This window comes from Dama dama, chromosome 5 (assembly GCF_033118175.1).
Source record: "Dama dama isolate Ldn47 chromosome 5, ASM3311817v1, whole genome shotgun sequence".
NCBI classification, from domain to species: Eukaryota; Metazoa; Chordata; class Mammalia; order Artiodactyla; family Cervidae; genus Dama; species Dama dama.
This window is the reverse complement of record NC_083685.1, coordinates 17851536-17870988: the sequence shown is the minus strand read 5'-3', so window position 1 is coordinate 17870988 and position 19453 is coordinate 17851536. Positions and strand designations below refer to the sequence as shown.

The 19453-nt window shown below is 47.2% G+C and overlaps 1 protein-coding gene across 1 annotated transcript in view; it reads left to right on the top strand.

The window, feature by feature from the left end:
- Positions 1 to 1284: 1284 nt before the first annotated feature.
- The window catches only part of CUX2 (cut like homeobox 2), a 104938-nt gene continuing 86769 nt past the window's right edge, over positions 1285 to 19453 (top strand). Inside the window, exons 1-3 of the mRNA XM_061140698.1 lie at positions 1285 to 1368; positions 5127 to 5237; positions 8818 to 8865. Coding sequence (XP_060996681.1) covers positions 1285 to 1368; positions 5127 to 5237; positions 8818 to 8865 — 243 coding nt within the window. The remainder of the gene's footprint in view (positions 1369 to 5126; positions 5238 to 8817; positions 8866 to 19453) is intronic.

Here is a 19453-nt window from a genome sequence, read left to right as displayed (position 1 = left end):
CCCGTAGATAACCACCAGTTTTCCTTCACCACCCAAGAGCCATCCTTCCCTCTGAGGAAAACCAGCCTCTTAACCAGCTGTGCAGCCTGGGCAGGTAATCTAAGGTTTATTGCCTTAGTTTCCTCATCTCTAAAATGGGAGAATCAGATTCAATTCACATGAGCTGAAGTGTGAGACATACCTCCACGGACAGGACATGAGATGATTGTAAGTAGACCTGACGCGAGAAGGGATCGGCTTGTGTCAGGAGCAACGGTTAACCCTTCTCCGTGGTCATCCATTCCTTCTCATTCGAACAAGAAGAAAGTCTTTCCCTTTAACACTTCCCTAGCACTTGCCAACCTTCGTTTATAACAAAGACAAACAGCAATGCTTTGTTTTCATTGTACTTTTAAAGACTACCATCTGTTCATGGCATCGGGTCCTCTAGTGATAAAAAGAATTTCCTTTTCAAATGTACTTATTTAGGTTAAAAAAAAAAAAAAAAGAAGAAGTAGTTGTTATGTAAAGGTCAAAAACAGGTGAAGTTTATCTATGATGCTAGGGTCAGAATGATTGTTACCTTTAGGGAATACTAACTAGGAGAGGGCATGGAGAGCCTTCCAAGGTGCTCGGAGCAAGAATATTCTGTGTATCTATCTGAACAAGATATATAAGGGTGTAAGAGATTTGAGCTTAAAATTGAACTTAAAGTTATGCAAAAACAAGGAAATGAATCAGTTTGAATATAAATACCAAGGACTTTGTTTAATTCATGTGGAACTTCAATATGGCAGAATGCATGCAGAGTGGTATGTATGGTTGAAGTTCAGGCAGTGATGAACTGGACAGCCTCGAAAGTTCCTTCTGGATCATATGTTCCAAGACCCTGCATGCCTGGGAAGCTCCAAGGTTGCCCAGCAAGGTGATGACAGACCCTCTCAGAGTTAGGAGCACTTCCCAGACAGTGGGCGTTTCCCGTAGACAAGCAGCAGAGCTGTAGGTTCCATTAGAAGAGCCCTTCTTCCCTTGCCCCAGCCTCTTCCTGCCGTTCCTTGTCCTGAATGCAGCTCAGCCCCGGCTTCCTTTCTTTCTGCACACTGGCCCGAGCCTCAGCTGCATCTATCATCTGCTCCAAGCTCATTAAAATTATTTCTTTTTAGTTGCAAATGGGCTGTTTATGATGATCATTATTTGAATGGTCTGCGCCGGGCTCCGGGCTGTCTGTCTGCTGCTGATGGCCGGTTAATCAGATGAGTCTTCTCCCCGCCTGGGCCTGGCCCAAAGTCTGGGGCTGTGTTAATCATGGCTCCCCTAGGGCTGGGGGCTGGGGGCCGGGTGGAAGAGGATCCCAAGTTCTGCTTGGTCATCAAAGAGGGCCTGCAAGCTGTGTGTATGTGCCTGGGAGTTCAGACACTTATTTCTAAAACTCAACTTCAGATGGGTGCTGGTTTATGTCTATGAGAGTTTTTTTGTATTCCTTCAAAATAAATACAGTGCTATGAGTTTTTTTTTTATTTAAATATGTTTATTTTAAAAGACTTGTCAATTCTCTCATTGGCCGTCTTGCTTTGTTAATGTTTAAATAGTCTTGTCTTTTAGGGTGGGAGGGAGTGGTTTTTTATTTTCTTTGCCTGTTAGAGTAAAACTTGGCAATACTCTATCATCCTTTTATTCGGGGGCAGGGGTGTGATGCTGGGAAAGATTGAAGGCAAAAGGAGAAGAGGATGACAGAGGATGGGATGATGATTGGATGGCATCACCAATTCAGTGGACATGAACTTGGGCGAACTTTGGGAGATGGTGAGGGACAGGGAGGCCTGGCATGATGCAGTCCATGGGGTCGCAAAGAATCAGACATGACTTAGCAAATGAACAACAACAACAAGGGGGGTGAGATTTTTACCAACCTGTGAAATCCAGAGCGCATAGAATCACTGATCTAGGGGGTTGTTCTCTGCGCTCTCAGTTTATCTAAGTTTAATATCAACCAACACTTGCTGAACAGTTAGTACTGTGCTTGATGCTTTACACATTTATAACATTTAAAAACGGCTCCCTCAACATCCCCCAGCTAGTGAGGAAGGGACTGAAGCCCAGTGAAGAGCAGGACATTTTAATTTTGCCTTTATAATCCACCAAGGAGATAATTCACACCTGAATTATTAGGAATATAATTTGTTCCTTAGTCCCTGCTTGAATCAACTTACAACATGTTAATGTGTCCACCACATGAGATGATGTATATAAGGAGCTTTAGCATGTTGCCTGGTATGTTTAAGGACCTAGTTAGTGATAGTTGTGATTATTTATTTGGGCTTCCCAGGTGACGCTAGTGGCAGGAGACATAAGAGATGCGAGTTTGAACCCTGGGTTGGGAAAATCCTCTGGAGGAGGGCATGGCAACCCTCTCCAGTATTCTTGCCTGGGAAGATCCCATGGATAGAGGAGCCTGGTGGGCTATGGTCCACCGGGTTGCAAAGAGTTGGACACAACTGAAGTGACTTAGCACAATGCACGATGATTATTTACCATTGTTGTTGTTGTTAGTGTACTTACCATAGACAAGCGGCAAGACTTCAGGGTTGAAGGATGAACATAGATGTAAGACAATGTTGAGAAGAACGTAGACATCAGACACATCATCTGCTCCTCTAGGGATGAACAGGAAAGATACCAAGAGCTGGGCTTGCCTGGGGCTGGAGTTGGAGGCCTGCTGATGTTCCGCGTCCCGTCTCACGCTGCCCTGTCTACAGTGTGGATGCAGCAGACAGATTCGCGCCCACTGGCAGCCTGGGAGGTTAGGGCGGAGGGAGCTGGTGCACTTGCACGGTGTCATTGTCTGGTACAGCACATCAGACACTTGGACTTATCCTGCTCTGAGATTTCCTTTTGGAACCTGGGTTTGATGTTTTAAATAAGGAGTCAAAGATCAACCCCCATGAGGTTGCTGGGATGCTGGGAGAGTTAGTATCCCAGAGATAAGAACATTGTGTCAGATATATGATCATTCTAAATCGTGTGATGTTAACCCAGGTCTCAGTTCTGTTTGTCCTGTAGCAATGTAAAAAAATCACACCTTTATCTTCAAGACAGATGAAACAAACTAAGAAAAACTGTGAGCATCCTGCCACAACTCCAGTTGACCATGACATTCTGGTTCCTTCCCTCCTGCCAAGTGAGGGTCCGTCCACCTGGCTGCACTACCTACTTGGGTTTTGTCTACCTTTGATCAGTCCTATTGCTGCAAACACAGATCTCTCCCTAGTCACTTGATATTTTGGTCACAGTCAACTGTGGTTTCTTTATTGGAAGCTGCAGTTATTTTTAAATGAGGATAAACCAGAAATCTCCTTATTTTCTCTGTCACCTTGGTAGACTGTCAGAAATTGTTGCTGTTTTCTCTCTCTCCTCTCCCATGACACCCTGTTCCTTACCTGGCTCAATAATTCAATGGGACGTCTGGACGAGAAGTCCCCGCACCTTGGAGTTGGTGCACCCAGTACTGTGGCATGGAGTTGATTTCAGCACCTTGGAGAGCACCACACTTCGCTGTCTCTTGCCCCTCTATTTTAATGACTTTTTTTTTTTTTTTTTGCCTCAACCTTCTCCCTTCTAGTCTCATGATTTTCCAAAGAAGTTAGACATTTCTTCAGAAATAGAAAGTCCTTCCCTGATTTTTCCCAAAAACTCCATAGGCAGAGACACTTATTCTGGGTTTAGGGTAGACGCTCCAGCCTTCAGTGGGTATGAGGTTTATGGTGCTATGGTGAACTGCTGTTGAGCAGATTTACCGACTCTCAGACATGATATAAGACAATTACCATGCATTTTGTCTCTTAGAGGGAAAAGGATTTGCAGCGGGTTAATAGTACTTTTATTTCATTATCTAATGGTAAAAGTGTTTCATTGTGTGTGCAAGATGAATGCGTATTAGCGATGACAAATGGGGTCTTTCAACACGGTACCAGGCCTCGTCATACATATGTTAGATTAAAGAGTTCACCCTCGAAATACACTCTCGCATCTGCGTGTGTGTTTTTAATAAATCTGATTGCAGAAATTTATTGCATCACCGGATTTAGGAAATTATGGGGCTTGATTGCTGCAAATATAATCGGGTGATATATACAGAAATGCTCCTCGAGTTATGGTCCAGAAAAAAGCCCATCTCGGGATGGTGCAAGAAAGCAGCAGACCACATAAACAGAGCATTTCTTGAATTATGCAAATGAAATCCATGACAACTCATGGTGAATTGTACTCCCCTTGTGAAACTGCCACCGTTAAAGTGAAGAAAGCTGCGAGAGGGGTGATCAAATATACATGTACGACCAGCAGACATTGTCTGTCATGTGTGAGCTGGAGCATCCCCCACTTCCATCCCTCACTCTTTTTTTCCCTCCTTGGTGCATCCTGTAAAAACCTGGTCTGAAACCTTCATTGCACATAAGCAGGCAAAGCTGCTTCCAGTCCTTTGCTCTGAATCCAGCAGTCTTCAATGAAATATTTCTTATACTTGAAGTGAACCTTAAATGATTTACTGCAGGATACACAAAAGGTCATCTTGCTTCTTATTGGCACCTTCATTTTTCCAAAATCTACTGAAATTAAAAAGCCATCTATATCTTAAAAGGCGTATTTATGAACCCTTAAGTGTAAGTAAGTCATAGTTGGAACAGTTCCCACCTCTGATATATGAAAGCTGTCGACAGCACTTTCTTACACTATAATATGCCCATACAATATGCCGCACTTTACTATTTTGACACGGTTTGGAGATGTTTTCTACAGTTACTGACAAGCTTATGCCATCACTCCCTTGGAAATTTAAGAGGTGGGGCAGAGGCGTAAGGAAGAAATGAAAAAAACAACTCCACCCAACTTTATGGGAGAGTATTGATCTGGCCTGACTTCTGACAAGCAAAAAAGCTGTCCTGGATTTTTTTTTCGGTTGCATCCCCAGTTTCGTAAATTATTCATTTGTGCCAGGAGTCAATATCCTGTCTTTTCTCAGCTTTTTTGTAAGTTAAGAAAACTTGTTTGGAATGCTGTTTTGTACAATGATTAAAAAGGAAAAGGAGGAAAAAAAAATCTTTTTCTTTTCTCTCTCTCCTTTTTTTTTTTTTTTTTTTTTATTGTTCCAGAAGGAGCTTAATTCCGTCGCTTCCGAGCTGTCTGCACGGCAGGAGGAGAGTGAACATTCTCATAAACATTTAATTGAACTCCGCCGGGAATTTAAGAAAAATGTACCTGAGGTACAGTATAGTTGCTGTTATAGAATTAACTCAGTAGGAATGCAGATTTTTCTCCGTTCAAACTATATTTTGAAAACTATAGACATAAGTGACTAACAAGAAAAGAAGCTAATTAGCCACAAAGAAAAATTACAACCCTCAATGTTTCCGCATTTCTTCGTATAGTGGCACTCAGCGGTGCTGTCTAGAGTAAGAGCAGGACGCTTCTCCACGGAAGCCACTGTTTTTGAGGGCTCTGTACAACATCCATTTTCCCCCCACATTAACGTCCAAGTCAGATGCTTGGCCTTGACAGCAAAGACAATTTGTCTTGAGTTCCTGGTTTTGTTTTGCTTTCCCGTTGGCGTCTGGGAGATGGTGGCTGTAGACTATCACCCTCTCCAGCCCTTCCCTTAATCTCCCAAGTCTGAAAGTGGCACCCATCCCCCATAAATGTGCCTCATTCTTCACCCCTTCCTTTGCAACTCCAGCCACCAGCATTGTCTTTCCCAGCTGCTATGAGGGTGGTCCAGTTAATGACCAGCCCCCACAATGTAAGAGTCCCGCAGGGGAAAAGACTAGAATGGACACGTTTCTTTCTTCACAGGGGTGAATGTGTGAATTTTTTTTTTCCTCCTCTATCAGGCCCCCTGTTGCTCCTCAAAATTTTTTTTTTTAATGATGGAAATAAATGCAAATAGGAAGAAGAAAACCTCCTGACTCCATATAATGTTGGCAGGGATGTGACACATCAGAGGCATGAAAACGGGAAACAGACACCCAGCCCATTCCCAAAGCCAGCTGTGCCTCTCTGTGGTCAGCAGAGGGTGGAGCTCTCTGTCTCAGCCCACTCAGGTGGCTTGCATCTTGGAGAACCAAACAGGGTCTGCCATTCCGAAGGTATTAATGTTAGACCTAGAATGTTGATTCCATTCTGCCTATTGGAATCACCTAGGAGCCCTGTTGCCATCTTACTGACGGAGGAGGGGCCCACAGAAAGGTGGAGAAGACCCAGAACCGGCTACCCAGAAATCAGGCCACGCAGAGGGGTTGGTCTCTTAGCTGTGAAATCCTCCTCACATGTCATAAATATCTTGGGTTCTTCAAGACAAGAGTGGGAAGTAGGTTCTAGTTAGGACTTGTCCCTGGAGCAAGTCTGGGGGGAATCAGGTTTGAGAGCTGAGAGAGAGTGCACTTGGAGAAGGGGTGGGAATCTCAGATCTGTGTGTCTGCCATGTTACAGCTTCAGAAAGACCAAGTCAAGTCCTGGGTTTGACTGGGAGCTAAGAAGACATGGGGAGATTCTGAGCATCCTTCCCTCCCCTCTTACAACAGAGAACAGCTTAGTCTTTAAACCGATTTTTCTGCCCAGAGTGAGAGAACCAGAAGCTTTGTCTCTGAGTCCAGTGTCTGGGAAGCAGAGATGAAATGGCCACAAATCTCCACAGCCCACCATTTAGACCTTCCCCCAGGCCATGTGGGAGCCCCCAGGTGATAAGGGAAATCCAGGCCAGGTTTTAAGCCTCTGAGTTCGGCTTACATAATTTTAATACTGCATAATTATGCAATTATGTAATTAGGAGGAATAAGTTTCCATTCCTATTATAGTCGCGCCTCTGAAAATTCTCATTTTTGGAACTAGTCTCTCCTGATGGGGGAGAGTCATGCCAAGACTTTATTTAAGAACATCATCTGGCTGGTACCCAGCTCACCTCCTGCTGGTGCTTGTGCTTGGTTTCCCCCAGGGGTTAAGCAGACAGAAAGGGCGGTGGGCGTCTAGAAACAGTTGGCATTGGTCCAGAGTCCCACCAACCTCACCACAGTTCTCAGATTTGAATCCCCTAAATTCATATGAGTGGGGGTTTGTGAACAGAGCCTGTTTGGAGAATCTGTTGACCTGCATTGAAATTCCAACTGTGCCACTCACTTGCTTTGGGACCTTCAAAAGTCAGCCACTCTCAGAGCCCCTGTGTCCCTTTCTGTAAATTCAGAGGAGATAAGCCCCTTCCAATACTTCCGTTTCCTGAAACCCAGACCAGAGGTTTTCTGTTGATGTGTTTTATTTGGTCGGTAAAAATCTCTCCAGTTTTACAATGAGTTATCAACATTTAGCATCTCTGATTTCACCCCAAAACTCGGATTTCCGATCTCTTTTGAGACCATTTGGTAGAGCTGGCCACACAGAGGCTCCACCCCCACACAGCAGTCATCAGAAACAGCCGAGCAGCTGCCACCCCCTTACAAAGGCGCTGTGTTCTCCTGAGATTTGCCACAGGCCGCCCAGCCTGTCTCCCTCCTGTCCTCTTCCTCCAGCCTCTGTGGGCATTTGAGTTTATAACCTGCAACCTGGGTCTACAGGAGTTTCCTTTTCCATGCTCAGCCCCTGCACTCACAGTTCCTTCTGATCAAATAAATTCCCTAGGTTCACATGGGTTCCCTACATCTCTCCTTAGATCCCCAGCACACATCAGTAGTCAGTGGCTCTGAGAAGCCCTGGGGGGACCCCAGAACAGTGAGGAAGCATTCCCAGGACCCAGAAGAAGGGTTGTTTCCAGGAGCAACACCATCCTATTTCATAGTTAAGGGATTTATTCTTCACCTGACATAGGTATTCGGTGCATCCTTCCCTTTCCTGCTTTTCTCTGCTACCTGCTCCCTCTCCATTGTCTCGAGCCCCCCTCAGGTTCTCCTCCCACGGGGGTTTCTTTTGGCCCATAGATGACAGTGGTTAGAGGAGTCCCCAGTGGGTCTCAGAGAAAGCTGGAGCATTTATGATCAAGATCTTTGGACCCTCAGTTCTAAAAGACCTTCCTCTTGCATGCTGAAAAGAACTCATGGGAGTCCACCAGGGGCATCCTTGGGGCTGGGAACCTCAAAGGCCCTTGAGGAAGGCATGAAATTAGGGTCCAAAAATAGGAGGCTCCCTTCTGAAGATAGCCCGGTGGCATAGAGTTTAGCAAACATTTATAGGGCCCTTCTTCTGAGCTGGGTCCCATGGCAGGTGACTCCACCAAGCCCCCAGAAACCCCATTTTCTGGTGAGGAAGGGGTGATAGTACATGGCGGTGTTGCTAAAATGACAAATGCAGTCTTTGCTAGAGAGGGCGACTGAGTGGGGAAGCAGAAAGGGCAACCTCTGGAGACATCTCCCAAGCAGCGCCTGGAGGGCAGAGGTTTTCTTGAAGGGATGTTAGTGACATGACCCAGGGCGCAGAGCCTCTCCAGCCTCAGCTCCAAAAAATGACCCCTGATGAGCCACCAATCACATGAGGTACTTTGCATAAAACAGCATTCCGTGATCAGATCCACTTGGGAAATGCTACTTCCTCTCCCTCTTCCAGAAATTCCCAATGTGCACTGTGTAAAAGGCTCCCAAGGGTCCTGCAGGGAGGAAACTTGATGTTGTGCTTGATGTGTTCTGATCAGACCTGGCCGGGCCCCTTTGTGTGTGTGTTTGGGTCTGTGTGTAGGTGAGGAACCCTTATGAAATCTCATGGAGCGCAAGTCCCACGGGACACACTTGCTGATTTGGGGGACAACAGTGAGCTGCAGGCAGGGGCTGCTTGACACCACAGTGAATTCTTCGCTGATCTCTTTTACAGGAAATCAGAGAGATGGTGGCTCCTGTATTAAAAAGCTTCCAAGCTGAGGTAAGACCCAAGGCCTGTGGCATGTCACGAAAATACCCCCCGGTTGTCTCTCCTATCCCACCTGGGGTTCTCAGAGATTTCCAGCAGCAGAGAAACTTCCCTGCCCCCATTGTAGACTGCCCCATGCCCTCCAGATCAGCCATAGTATCATGATAAGAAAGGGTGCTCTGTTTCCCTTTGGTGGGGTTGCTGCCTGCTCTGACATACTCCTCTCTACCACCCACCCTCGGAGTATATAAAATCTACTCCTTGCACATCTTTTCGTGCCAACCCATCGGGCCCTCGTTCCTTTGGCAGCAGCTGAGCTGTCCTCAGCCAGTTGTTTCTCTTGCCTTCCTGGAGCCCTGGGATGGAGATGAACCTCCCCCGCATCTCCTCTTTGCTTGACTTGGTGACCAGGATTCCGAGAATGTCCACTTGTCTGGCTGGCGCAGGAGGTTGGCAAGGAAAAGAATGGAGTTACACTGAGTCAGGGGAGTGGAAGAGGGAGGCCATTTCTCCAACGTTCTGTCTTCAGGGGGCTCTTCTCAGTCTTCCCCTGGATTCAGGCAGGATGCTGAAAGGATTGGCCCTTAAGCACTTGCCAGTGGAGATACATTTTTAAGTCTGTCGTCCGCCAAGTGCCACATTACTTTAAATCTGTCTCTTCAGAACCGAGTAAGCACATAAGGCAATATTAAAGTAAACAATAACTGGATTTACACAAATGTCGCTGATTTCCATATTTTTCATCCTTTCATTTTATTACTGAGTTGACTGATGTGCTTATTTATTTATAGGGCCATCCGGTATTGATTCATTTGGTTGTGAGGTGCCTGAGCTGGAAGAGGGTGGAAAAAACCCAGAAAGAAGACCAATAATGTTAGGAATGTATTGTCATGGCTTTGTGTTTTGTTTTTTTGTTTTTTTTTAAAAAGGTCCCCATCTGCCAGCTCACGGTCCCATGAGAAGCATTCAGCACACAAGCACTCTCAGGCAGCTGATCCCTTGGTCCAGCCCCAAGACAGGCATTGAATGTTTCATGTAGAGCATTACTTTCTCGGCCATTCTCCTTGCTTGGCTTGGCATGGCAAAGCTTCTCTTAGCCTCAGTTTCCCTATCTGTTAAAGGAGAATAAAAGCACTACAGATCTTTCCATGTTGTTCTGAGGATTAGATGAAATACAATGAAGGGAAAGAATTTAATGTAATTCCTGACACATAGCTGCTTGGGAGTGAAGAGCACAGACTCTGGGGTCAACCTGGATTTGAATCCTGCTTCTACCAGTTTCTAGCTGTTTGACCTTAAGCAGGTTGCCTGTGCCTCTATGCACAAGTTATTTGTGTCTCTGGGCCTCTGTGTCACACTCTACAAAACTGAATAATAATTATACCTATTCCATAGGGTTGTGAATGAAGAAGAACAAAGTTAATACAGAGTGTTCAGAACGTTACTTTGTGTGTTAAAAGCCTTACTATTTTATTTCTGTTATCAGTCACCTTCAACATAGGTTTCTTTGGCCTCCACTATGCCTGGGTTAGAATCTGCCTCTTTCCTAACGAGGTGTTCAAGGCTTTTTATCCAAAAGAAGGGGGTTTTCTGTCCCTAGAGGAAGCCAGCATGACTTATGTCATCTTTCGATGGGAGTAAGAGTTACACGTTAGATTTCGGCAGTGGTCAGAGAAGACCCAAGTGTGGTATGGTGGAAAGTACATGTGAATCAGACTCAGATGGGCCTGGCTTGAATCTTTCGCTAGTTGTGTGGCCTAAGGGAAGTTCCTCAACCTCTCTGAGCTGCAGTTTTTTTGGGGTGTTTTTTTTTGTGTGTTTTTTTTTTTTTTGAGCTGCAGTTTTCCTCCTTAAAGGCGACTAACAGGAGGGCTTCTAAGAACTGAACAGCGTGGAGGCAGTTGACTTATGTCCGGCACACAGTTTATGCTCAGTAAGTGCAGGAGGAGAGAGAGAGTCTTAGGGCGGCCAGAAGAGACAAAGCTGAATTCTCATTTCCAAATCCATGTGGCATGTGGGATAGACACCATTTTAATAGCTGGCAATCTTCAAAGAACTTCGTTAATTTTTTTAAAAGGGTTTTCTATCATCCCTTTAATGTACCAAAAAGACTACATTTGTCTGGAGTTTTATTCCCAAAACCCCTGCTTTCTTCATGATCTATTGACTAATCCACTGCGGCCGCCATGTCCCTCCCAGTGCCTCAGGGGAGAAGCGCTGGCAAAGAAAGGTGTTAATAAAAAGCATCTTCTTCGTCCAGAACAAACTGCACACACACAGGCCGTTTATAATCCAAATTTGATTTTCATTTTAATTTTTTTAATGAGGGTTCATCCTTTATGCCGCTTCCCTCTCGCAATCCACCAGGCCCTGGGCTCAGAGCTGCAGATTCCCAAGTGGGCATTAATCACCTCCCAGGAATATTCCCTGAGGCGAACACCTTCCAGAGTCACATAAACTAACCCATAAAACGCCAAGGCTGAATATCGTACCCGTCATTCCTTCTCCCCAAGTGCGGGCCTCTTGTTGAAATATAACACATTCAAGTTCATTCCTTAATTTCACTCCACCAGCCCTGGTGTATACAGAATACAGGCATCCTTTTATCTTTTCATACTATGTATGTGGGGGTCTTATTTTCTTTTTCTTTCTTTTTTTTTCCCCCACCGTGCTGGTGGTGGGAGGGAGGCGGAGAGGAAGTGAATTTGCCCTGCTGTGAATTGAGGAAGCTTTCCCTCTCCGCCTTGATTGCTTAAAGGACAGTCTCTTGATTCCCCCTGCTCAGGGAAACAAAGACAGCCAGAGAAGGTGGCTTAATGGAGACAGCTTGAAATGGCCAAAGTTTGAATATCCTTGTGCGCAGAGAAAAGAGCAAGACGAAAGCCCCGCTAATTACAAAAGTTGCTTTATGAAAGATAATTCAAAGCAATAATTTAGCAAACATAATCAAGTCGCACAGATGGGGTTGTTGATGGATGGATTGCAACATGCAATTAGCAGTTCTCGCAGTTACATATCATTAACCCTCCGAGCACAAAAATTATTTTCTCATTATTAGTTGAAAAGGTAAAATTAAGCTGACTAGACAGTAAAGGAACAAACTACAATTAATTACCTTCATTTATTACAGTCATTATTTTAAACTTATTTTTACTTGGAGAGAGAGACGAAAACATCTAAATTAAAAGTTTTGTTATGCTAAATCAGAGGTGAAACTTTGCTAAGGCGTGTGTGCCGTGGCCCAGCCAGAAGATGGCAAGGCCACTGCGGGGAGAGGTTTTCTTTTTTTCCCCTGCTTCCTTCCTCTTCCACCATGAAGATGCGGCCTGCGTGGCGGAAAACCCCCTTCCATTGAGGTGGAACAGTCTCGTTCACCTGGGCCTGATTGAAACACAGCAGTTTGGGAACCAAAGAGGCAGAGACAGCCTCTGATCCCCAGGGAAAGTGAGAGAGAGTGGTGGTCAGACACCCAGGGTCTGAGTCCCCCTGACACTGCTTGTGTGACTTTGACCAGTGTCTTCATATCTCTGAGCCACTGTTTCCTGCTGCGTAGGGACAGCTGTTCGGATCGCGTGAGGTTCAGTGAGATTCACTGTCAAGAGGCCAGCGAGTCGCTTGCTCTCACTGTGGTGGGGGGTGTCTGGTTGCTTGGGCCTGAGGTTGTGGTCTCCCTGTCCTCTCAGGATCAGAGGGAGCTCGTGTGGCGTGACCGCCTTTTAGGAGCTCGGCGAGGGGGTCGAGACGCCACCTACCAAGAGACGGAACGGGTCCTCAGTCGAGCCCATGCAGTCATTTATTCACTCAACAGACATCTGCTGAGTACCTGCTGTATACCAAGTATTGTTCGAGATACTGGGCCCAGTGAAGGTCTCAACCTGCTAGTCAGCCTGACCATTCTTCTCGGGGTGAGGGAGTTGGGCAAGCATTTGTGCCAGAACTTGAAGGGCCACCCTTCTCCTTGGTGCCTCCAAGGCCCACTCAACAAATACTTATAATATCCCTAGGAGTTCAGTGCCCATGACTGAAGCGACATGTCGCGGTCATGTCCCTCCCAGAGATCCCCTTCGTTTGCTGAACTTCAGGTTCACACTGTCCCTACGGTGGCTGCATGTCTGTGCTGTGTCCTGGCGTTCCCCCATCAGGAGGCGGAGCCTGTGTCTCCATCCTTTGAATATGGGCCTTTAGATTTTTTTCCACTTGAGCCAATAGACATGGCAGAGGTGGCCCTGTGCCCATAACAACAGAGGCCTCAGCCAGCCTGGGGTTTTCACCTCCTGCCTCCTCTAGCCCAGCCTTCCCGTAAGAAATGTGACCACCCGGAGGCTCCCTGTGGTGAGACGCCCAGCCTGCCTGGAGAGGCCCTGAGGGATGAGTGTCCCCATGGCAGAGAGAGGGGCCGGGGACACCAAGGCACCAGACGCAAGTCAAGGAAATGCTGGCCATCAGCTGCCATCTTGCCATGACTGCCTGAGAGATGACAGGAAAGAACCACCCCACTGAGCCCAGTCAACCCCCAGGACCATGAAGATAAGACGTTGTTATGAGCCTTTGCATTTGGGGTGGGTGGTTACACAACAGTAGGTAATTAGAACTCCTGGATTTACAGAGTGCCAGTTCTTTCCTCTCCACGGATCCTCAACTCTCATCTCCCTCTCTCCTCTTCTTTTCTTCCACCTTCTTCTACGTTTTCTCCTGCCCCCCCAGCCCCTCTCCTTCAGCCTTTGCCACATTTTAGCCTTCTCATTTTCCCCCAGCACCAGTTCCTTAGATCACCACCTCCATGCAGAGCACTGCTTTCTGCCCTCTCGATGCCCAAGGGAGGGTGATGGGTGCTCCCAAGGCAGAAGCCAAGGCACACAGACAGCAGGCAGCCTCCTCAGCGTCGAGCCTGGCGTTGCCCTCCAAGGGCCCAGGTGGGAGTGTCAGCAGTTCTGAGCTTTTGTCTCTTCTCCTTTGTGTTTCTTCCCATGGAGTTGGGGTGCATCTCCAAGGCAAACCCCAATGGCTAAAGGAAGTCTAGAGCAGACGCAATTGAAGTTCTATCTGTGGAGGAGCAGAAGGGTTATGTTGAAAGAGGAATTTGCAAGAAAGCAAAAGAGGAGGCCTTGCTGCCTTCCCTGTGGGTAGTTAGGTGGCAAAGCATGGCATGATACCCACCAGCCTGGCACTCCTCTCCTGGGTGGATGGGTGTTGGTTGGATGAGTGGATGATTCAGTCAACAAATAAATACATATACCTTTCACTGAGTGAGTTAGCCTTTACTGTGCCTTCTCTAGAATGGGGTGATGACGCTCGGACAGCCTGATTCATGTGGGTTTCGGGGTGCCACCCTGGTCAGAGATGTAACAAGTCATGATCTCCTGTGTTCTGAGGCATTCCAGACCCTTTCCCACAGGTCTCATGTAGCCAGAGGTGCCAAACACAGTCTACCAAAGGGAGTCCCCTCACTTTCAGGTGGGCAGAGGACTAGAAGTTCCTTCTTTTGCCCATATCCACCTGCCAGGACGCTAGTGATTGATCAGACCCAGGTTGGACCAACAGGGCACCAGATGAGAGAGAGGCCAGGATATCTGCTGTGTGGCCTCTGATTTGAACATCGCTAAGACTCAGTTTCTTACTCTTGTAGTCACTCAGGAGCCAGGCTTGGCCCTGAAGGAGGGCCTTGCCTTTGCTGGAGAAGTCTGCTGACGTGACTTTTATTGCACGTCTACCATGTGGTGCACAATTTCTAATGGTTATTTTGTGTGTTCTTCGTGATGTTTCTATTAAGGGAAGGTTTTATGATTATCTCCACTTTACAGATGAGGTTCAGGGGAGACGACTGACATCCATTTAGTACCTGAGACAGGATGAGAACCGAGGTGGGCATGAATTCAGGCTCAGGAGGGTGGTGTGGGCTGGAGAAGGCACTCGGGGCAGAAACCCCAGGCCATCTGGCCCCTCCCGGCCTCTCCCCTCAGCCAGTAGACAGCCTGGCTTATTCCCACCTCAGGCGACGTGTCTGCTGTTCTCTTACCTGGAATGTTTTCCCGGTACTGTCTCTTGACCCAATTAACTCCTTTCAAGTGTTAGATCCTCCCAAGAGTGAGGAAGCTCGCCCTGGTTGACCCCAACCCCTAGTCAGGCTTGGACTCCCATCTTTCCCAGCATGGCTCCCCACACTCACCCAGCATGCCGCGTAGCATAAGTCGTGTTTGTGAGTGTCTCATCATTCAGGGCCCCGGGGCTCCTTGGCTGTGACTCTGCCTGAGCGGGAGCCACAGGAGGCTTTAGAGCAGAGGAGGGCCCGGCTGTGACTCCAGCTGTAACAGGATCCCTCAGCCTCCTTATCACCTCCTCATGTGGGGGGCTGGGGGGTAGGGCTGGCCTCTCAAAAATGACAGAGAGGAGGAGACTCTATGCCTCACATGCCTTACCTGAGCCCCCACACCGCCTGCCCAAGCTCCTGCTCTCTGCCCCCGTCCTGTGCCCAGAACCTGAAGTCATCATCGGCCTCCCCCACCTTCTGTCTCAGCCCCAGACTCAGGATGCCCTGCTGCTCCCTCACAGGCAGATGTGAGTGGGAAGAGGTTCTGACCGGGACAAGGTCCCCAGTCCCCATCCCTGAAGCTGAGCTGCCTAGGTGGGGCCTGGAGGGCACGTCCTCACAGCTCAGATCGCCTGAGGAGGGCTCGGCCCTGAGCGCCCACCCAGCTCTGCACGCCGTGTCCTAACTGGTCCCTGTGCTCCCCTCCTTTCTGCATTTGCCTGCAGGACTCTTGCCCTTCCCTTTGAGTCGAAATGTGATTACAAGATTTTTTTTTTTCCTTTTTAACATTGTTTGCTATTTCAGCTGTCTTTGATGTCATAAGTCTCTTACTCCCGAGGTAACCCTTTCTCTGTTGCTCCCAGCACTGGCATGCCATCTCTTTGTGAGTGGGGCCCCCTTGGGGCCACACAGACGTTAGACACATGCAGTCCTGACCAGCCAGCAAAGCCAGGGAGAAGTGGCCTCACTGACCAGCGGGACCCAGCAGGAAAGATAAGCAGTAGGAACAAGCGTGGGTTTGGAGCCAGATTGGCACAGGCTTGCATCCTAACCCATCTGTTTGCCCACTGTGTGATCCTGGGCAGGTCACTTAACCTCTCTGGGCCTCAACTTCCTTGGCTTTTAAATGGAGATAATGATACCTACCTCATAGGGTCGATGTGAGGGTTAAATGAGTTGACCCTTGAAAAGCTCCAAGAACAAAGCCCAGCATATAGTGAGTGTTCTTTGGACATTAGTCAGCGCTCCCAGCTGATGAGCTGAATTTATTCCTCCCACTTCTCCCCAGTCCCCATGAGGAAGCATCTGCTCTCACCCGTTCTCAGGTAAGGTAAGTGAGGCTCAGCACCCAGCGCATGGTGGTGGGTGGTGACTCAGACTGGGACACTAGCCAGCAAAACTTACCGTGCATTTAGCCACGCATCACCACGTCTCAGCAATATAGCAAGGGAGGCACCGCTGGTGTCATCCCCTCTGACAGGTGAGACGTTGCAGTTCAGAGAGGTTAAGCTGCTTGCTTCAGCTCACACAGCTCTTCACCAGCAGAGCAGAGGATGGAAGATGCAGACCTCAGCTTGGAGGGCTGAGTGGATCTCCCCAGAGAGCTTCGGGGGTACAGAAGGAGCTGAGAACACTCTATAGATTTTTCTAGAATTGATCAGTTCTACATTGAGGATCTGAATTAGACACTTGCAGGTAGTTAGGGGGTCGAAAAGAGATCTCTTTTTTCAGCCAGATCTGTGTCTTTTAGATATGTCTTTACTGAGCTTCTCCCAGGCACAATCTACCAGGGAAGCCCAGCCCATCACAGAGAGCTGGATTCAAACCCAAGTCTGCATACTCAGCCCAGGACTTGGCATATAGCAAGTGCTCAATAAACAGGGTGTCACTTGCAAGATGCAGTGAGAAGGACTTCTGTCCACCCTTCCTGTTCCTGGCTCACACGTGTATGTGCACACCTACTCCCCACCCCCTCTGATGACATAATAACTTTGATGAGGCAGGTTTTCTTGGCTCCCATAACCCGGTCTGGCCCTTCTGGCTTTGCCCTGCCCAGCTTGGGGTAAAACTTATAACGAGCTGAATATCCTTCTGAATTTAATATTAAGAACCCACCAAAGCATCATTGAACCTGTCACGCCATATTACAACCAAATTAAGAACCAGCAGCAATCCTCTTTCATTCAGTATCATATGCCTTATAAAGTAAATTATTAATGCTTTTTTCCCCCCAGTTAAGCAGTTATTTGCAGTTGTTCCGGGTATTTCTCATTAGAAATAACATCATCTAAAGAACGATATTGATTGATTTTTTTAATCTTGGAATCATGGACGTGAGCCACATATTTATATGACATTCCCTTTAACTAGAATTCTCATGCTTTATTTTTATATTATTGATCTTTTTGACACGAATTGCTTTTTGGCCTTGTGCGAACGTTGTAAGCTTTCCGCCTGCAGAGGAATGGGCCGGCGTCTGGGCCGAGCTGGGAAGAGTGATCGCTCCAGCGGCATGGCGGTAACATTCCCGCACATTTAACAACAATTAGTCTGTGCTGATGCCATGGTAGGCTTTCGTGTATGAAAATTTACAAGCCTTTTAATGGACTGCATTATGGAAGGCCATGCGGGGCCAGTCGGTGGGGAGATGAGGCCGCCGGGCATGCATTCATCTCGTGGCGCTGTCAGCCAAGCATCTCTTAGCGCTCATGTCTGCCTGGGGCCAGCGGCGGGCTGAGCGACGCTCCTGCAGCAGCCAGCACATCCCCTCAGGGCATGAGTGCCCATTCCTGTGGTCACTCGGACATCCGTTCGGTAGATGTTTCTTGACACCTGCTGTGTGCCAGGCATGGTGTTCAAGGGCCAAGGTGGTGAACATCGTTGACTCACGTGCTCAGGAAATCTTGACAGCTGAGCTCCACTGTGTGCCAAGAACCGTGCTAAGCACTGACGCTGAGAGGTTGAGCACAGATCATTCTTCTGGCTCCTGTAATGTGGAGCGGAAATGACAGAAGCTTCGATCCGCACAGACTTGGGTTCTGATCACAGCTCTCTCTTTGACCAATGGTCTCAGTGAACCTCAGTTTCCTTGGCTGTGAACTGGGAATGGTAACTGCCCCTACCACACAGGTAGGCTGGGAGGATTCATGCAGGTAGAGAGCTTGAATGGTTTTGTGTGGCGTAAACCTCCCAGAATCAAGAGCATTGCATCATGCTTTAGAGTTGGTATGCCTTCCCCTGCAGCCAGCAGCCCTAGAGTACACGTCATACCCATCCCTGCTTCCCTTCCAGTTTCACTGAGACCTTCAGTCTTGCAGACATTTATTCTGCACCTGCTGTATATTAGGGTGAGTTCCAGGCTCCAGGGATGAGGCTGTGAGCAGCTGTAGATACCCCTGCTGTCCCCAGGGCCCGCACAGCTGAATGACAGAAACAGCCAGACACACACTCCTCAGGGCCAGCAACGATCATGGTTATGATCGAATTTCATATGAGTTTCATCCTTTAACCCTTTGTCATTCAGAGCGTGGTCTGTGCGCCAGCAGCATCTTCATCACCTGGAAGCATGGTAGAAATGCAGTTATATTGGCCCCCCACCCCACCTCCCAGGTCTCCGTACTCAGAATTCGCAGTTTAACAAGGTCCCCTCGTAAGTCAACTATATTTTTTTTTAAAAGCCTCAATAATTTGGTGATTTGTGATTCGTATGCTCATGAAAGTCTGAGATCCTCAAACTGCCCATTGAAATCTCCTGAGGACTTTAAAAAATACTGAGACCTGGGTCTCTGAGAATGCCACTGAGACCTGGCATTCTGTCTGGTGTGAGGCTTGGACATCAGGATTTTAAAAGCTTCTGCTGGTGATTCTAATATTTGAGATGTTCTTGCCCTAGAAGCTCACCATCTAGTGGAGGAGACGGATACATGGAAATAACCAGTCATGTGCTGGTAAATGTAGAGCTAGCTGTCAGGGGAGTCCTGACTTCCGTGGTGTAAATACTCCCGCCAGGAACAATTTCAGGCTGGCAACATGGAGTGGGGAAAAGATATGCAGTAGCATCTCAGATAGCGTTTCCACCACAGACATAAAAGCTATGCATAACCTCAGAGCCCCAAGAGTAGTAATATATTACCACATAATTAGAAAGTGATGAGTTCTGAATATATATTCCCTCTTTTTTTCAATCTTTTGTGTTAAAATACACATAACATTTATTACCACCTTAACCATCTTTAACTCATCAGTTCAGTGATATTAAGTACATTCACACTGTTGTACAACCATCACCACTATCCATCTCCAGATCTTTTTTCATCTTCCCAAACTGAAACTCTGTTCCCATTCAACAGTAACTCCACATTCCCCGCCCCTGGCAACCACAATTTTAAACTTCCTGTCTCTGTGAATTTGACTGCTCCAGGCACTTGATAGAAGTGGAATCATCCAGTATTTGTCTTTCTGTGACTGGCTTATTTCACTCAGAGTGTCCTCAAGTTTCATCCAGATTGTAGTACCATCATTTTTAATGTAATTTATGTATTATAATCGTAGGTTTATACGATTTAAATTTTT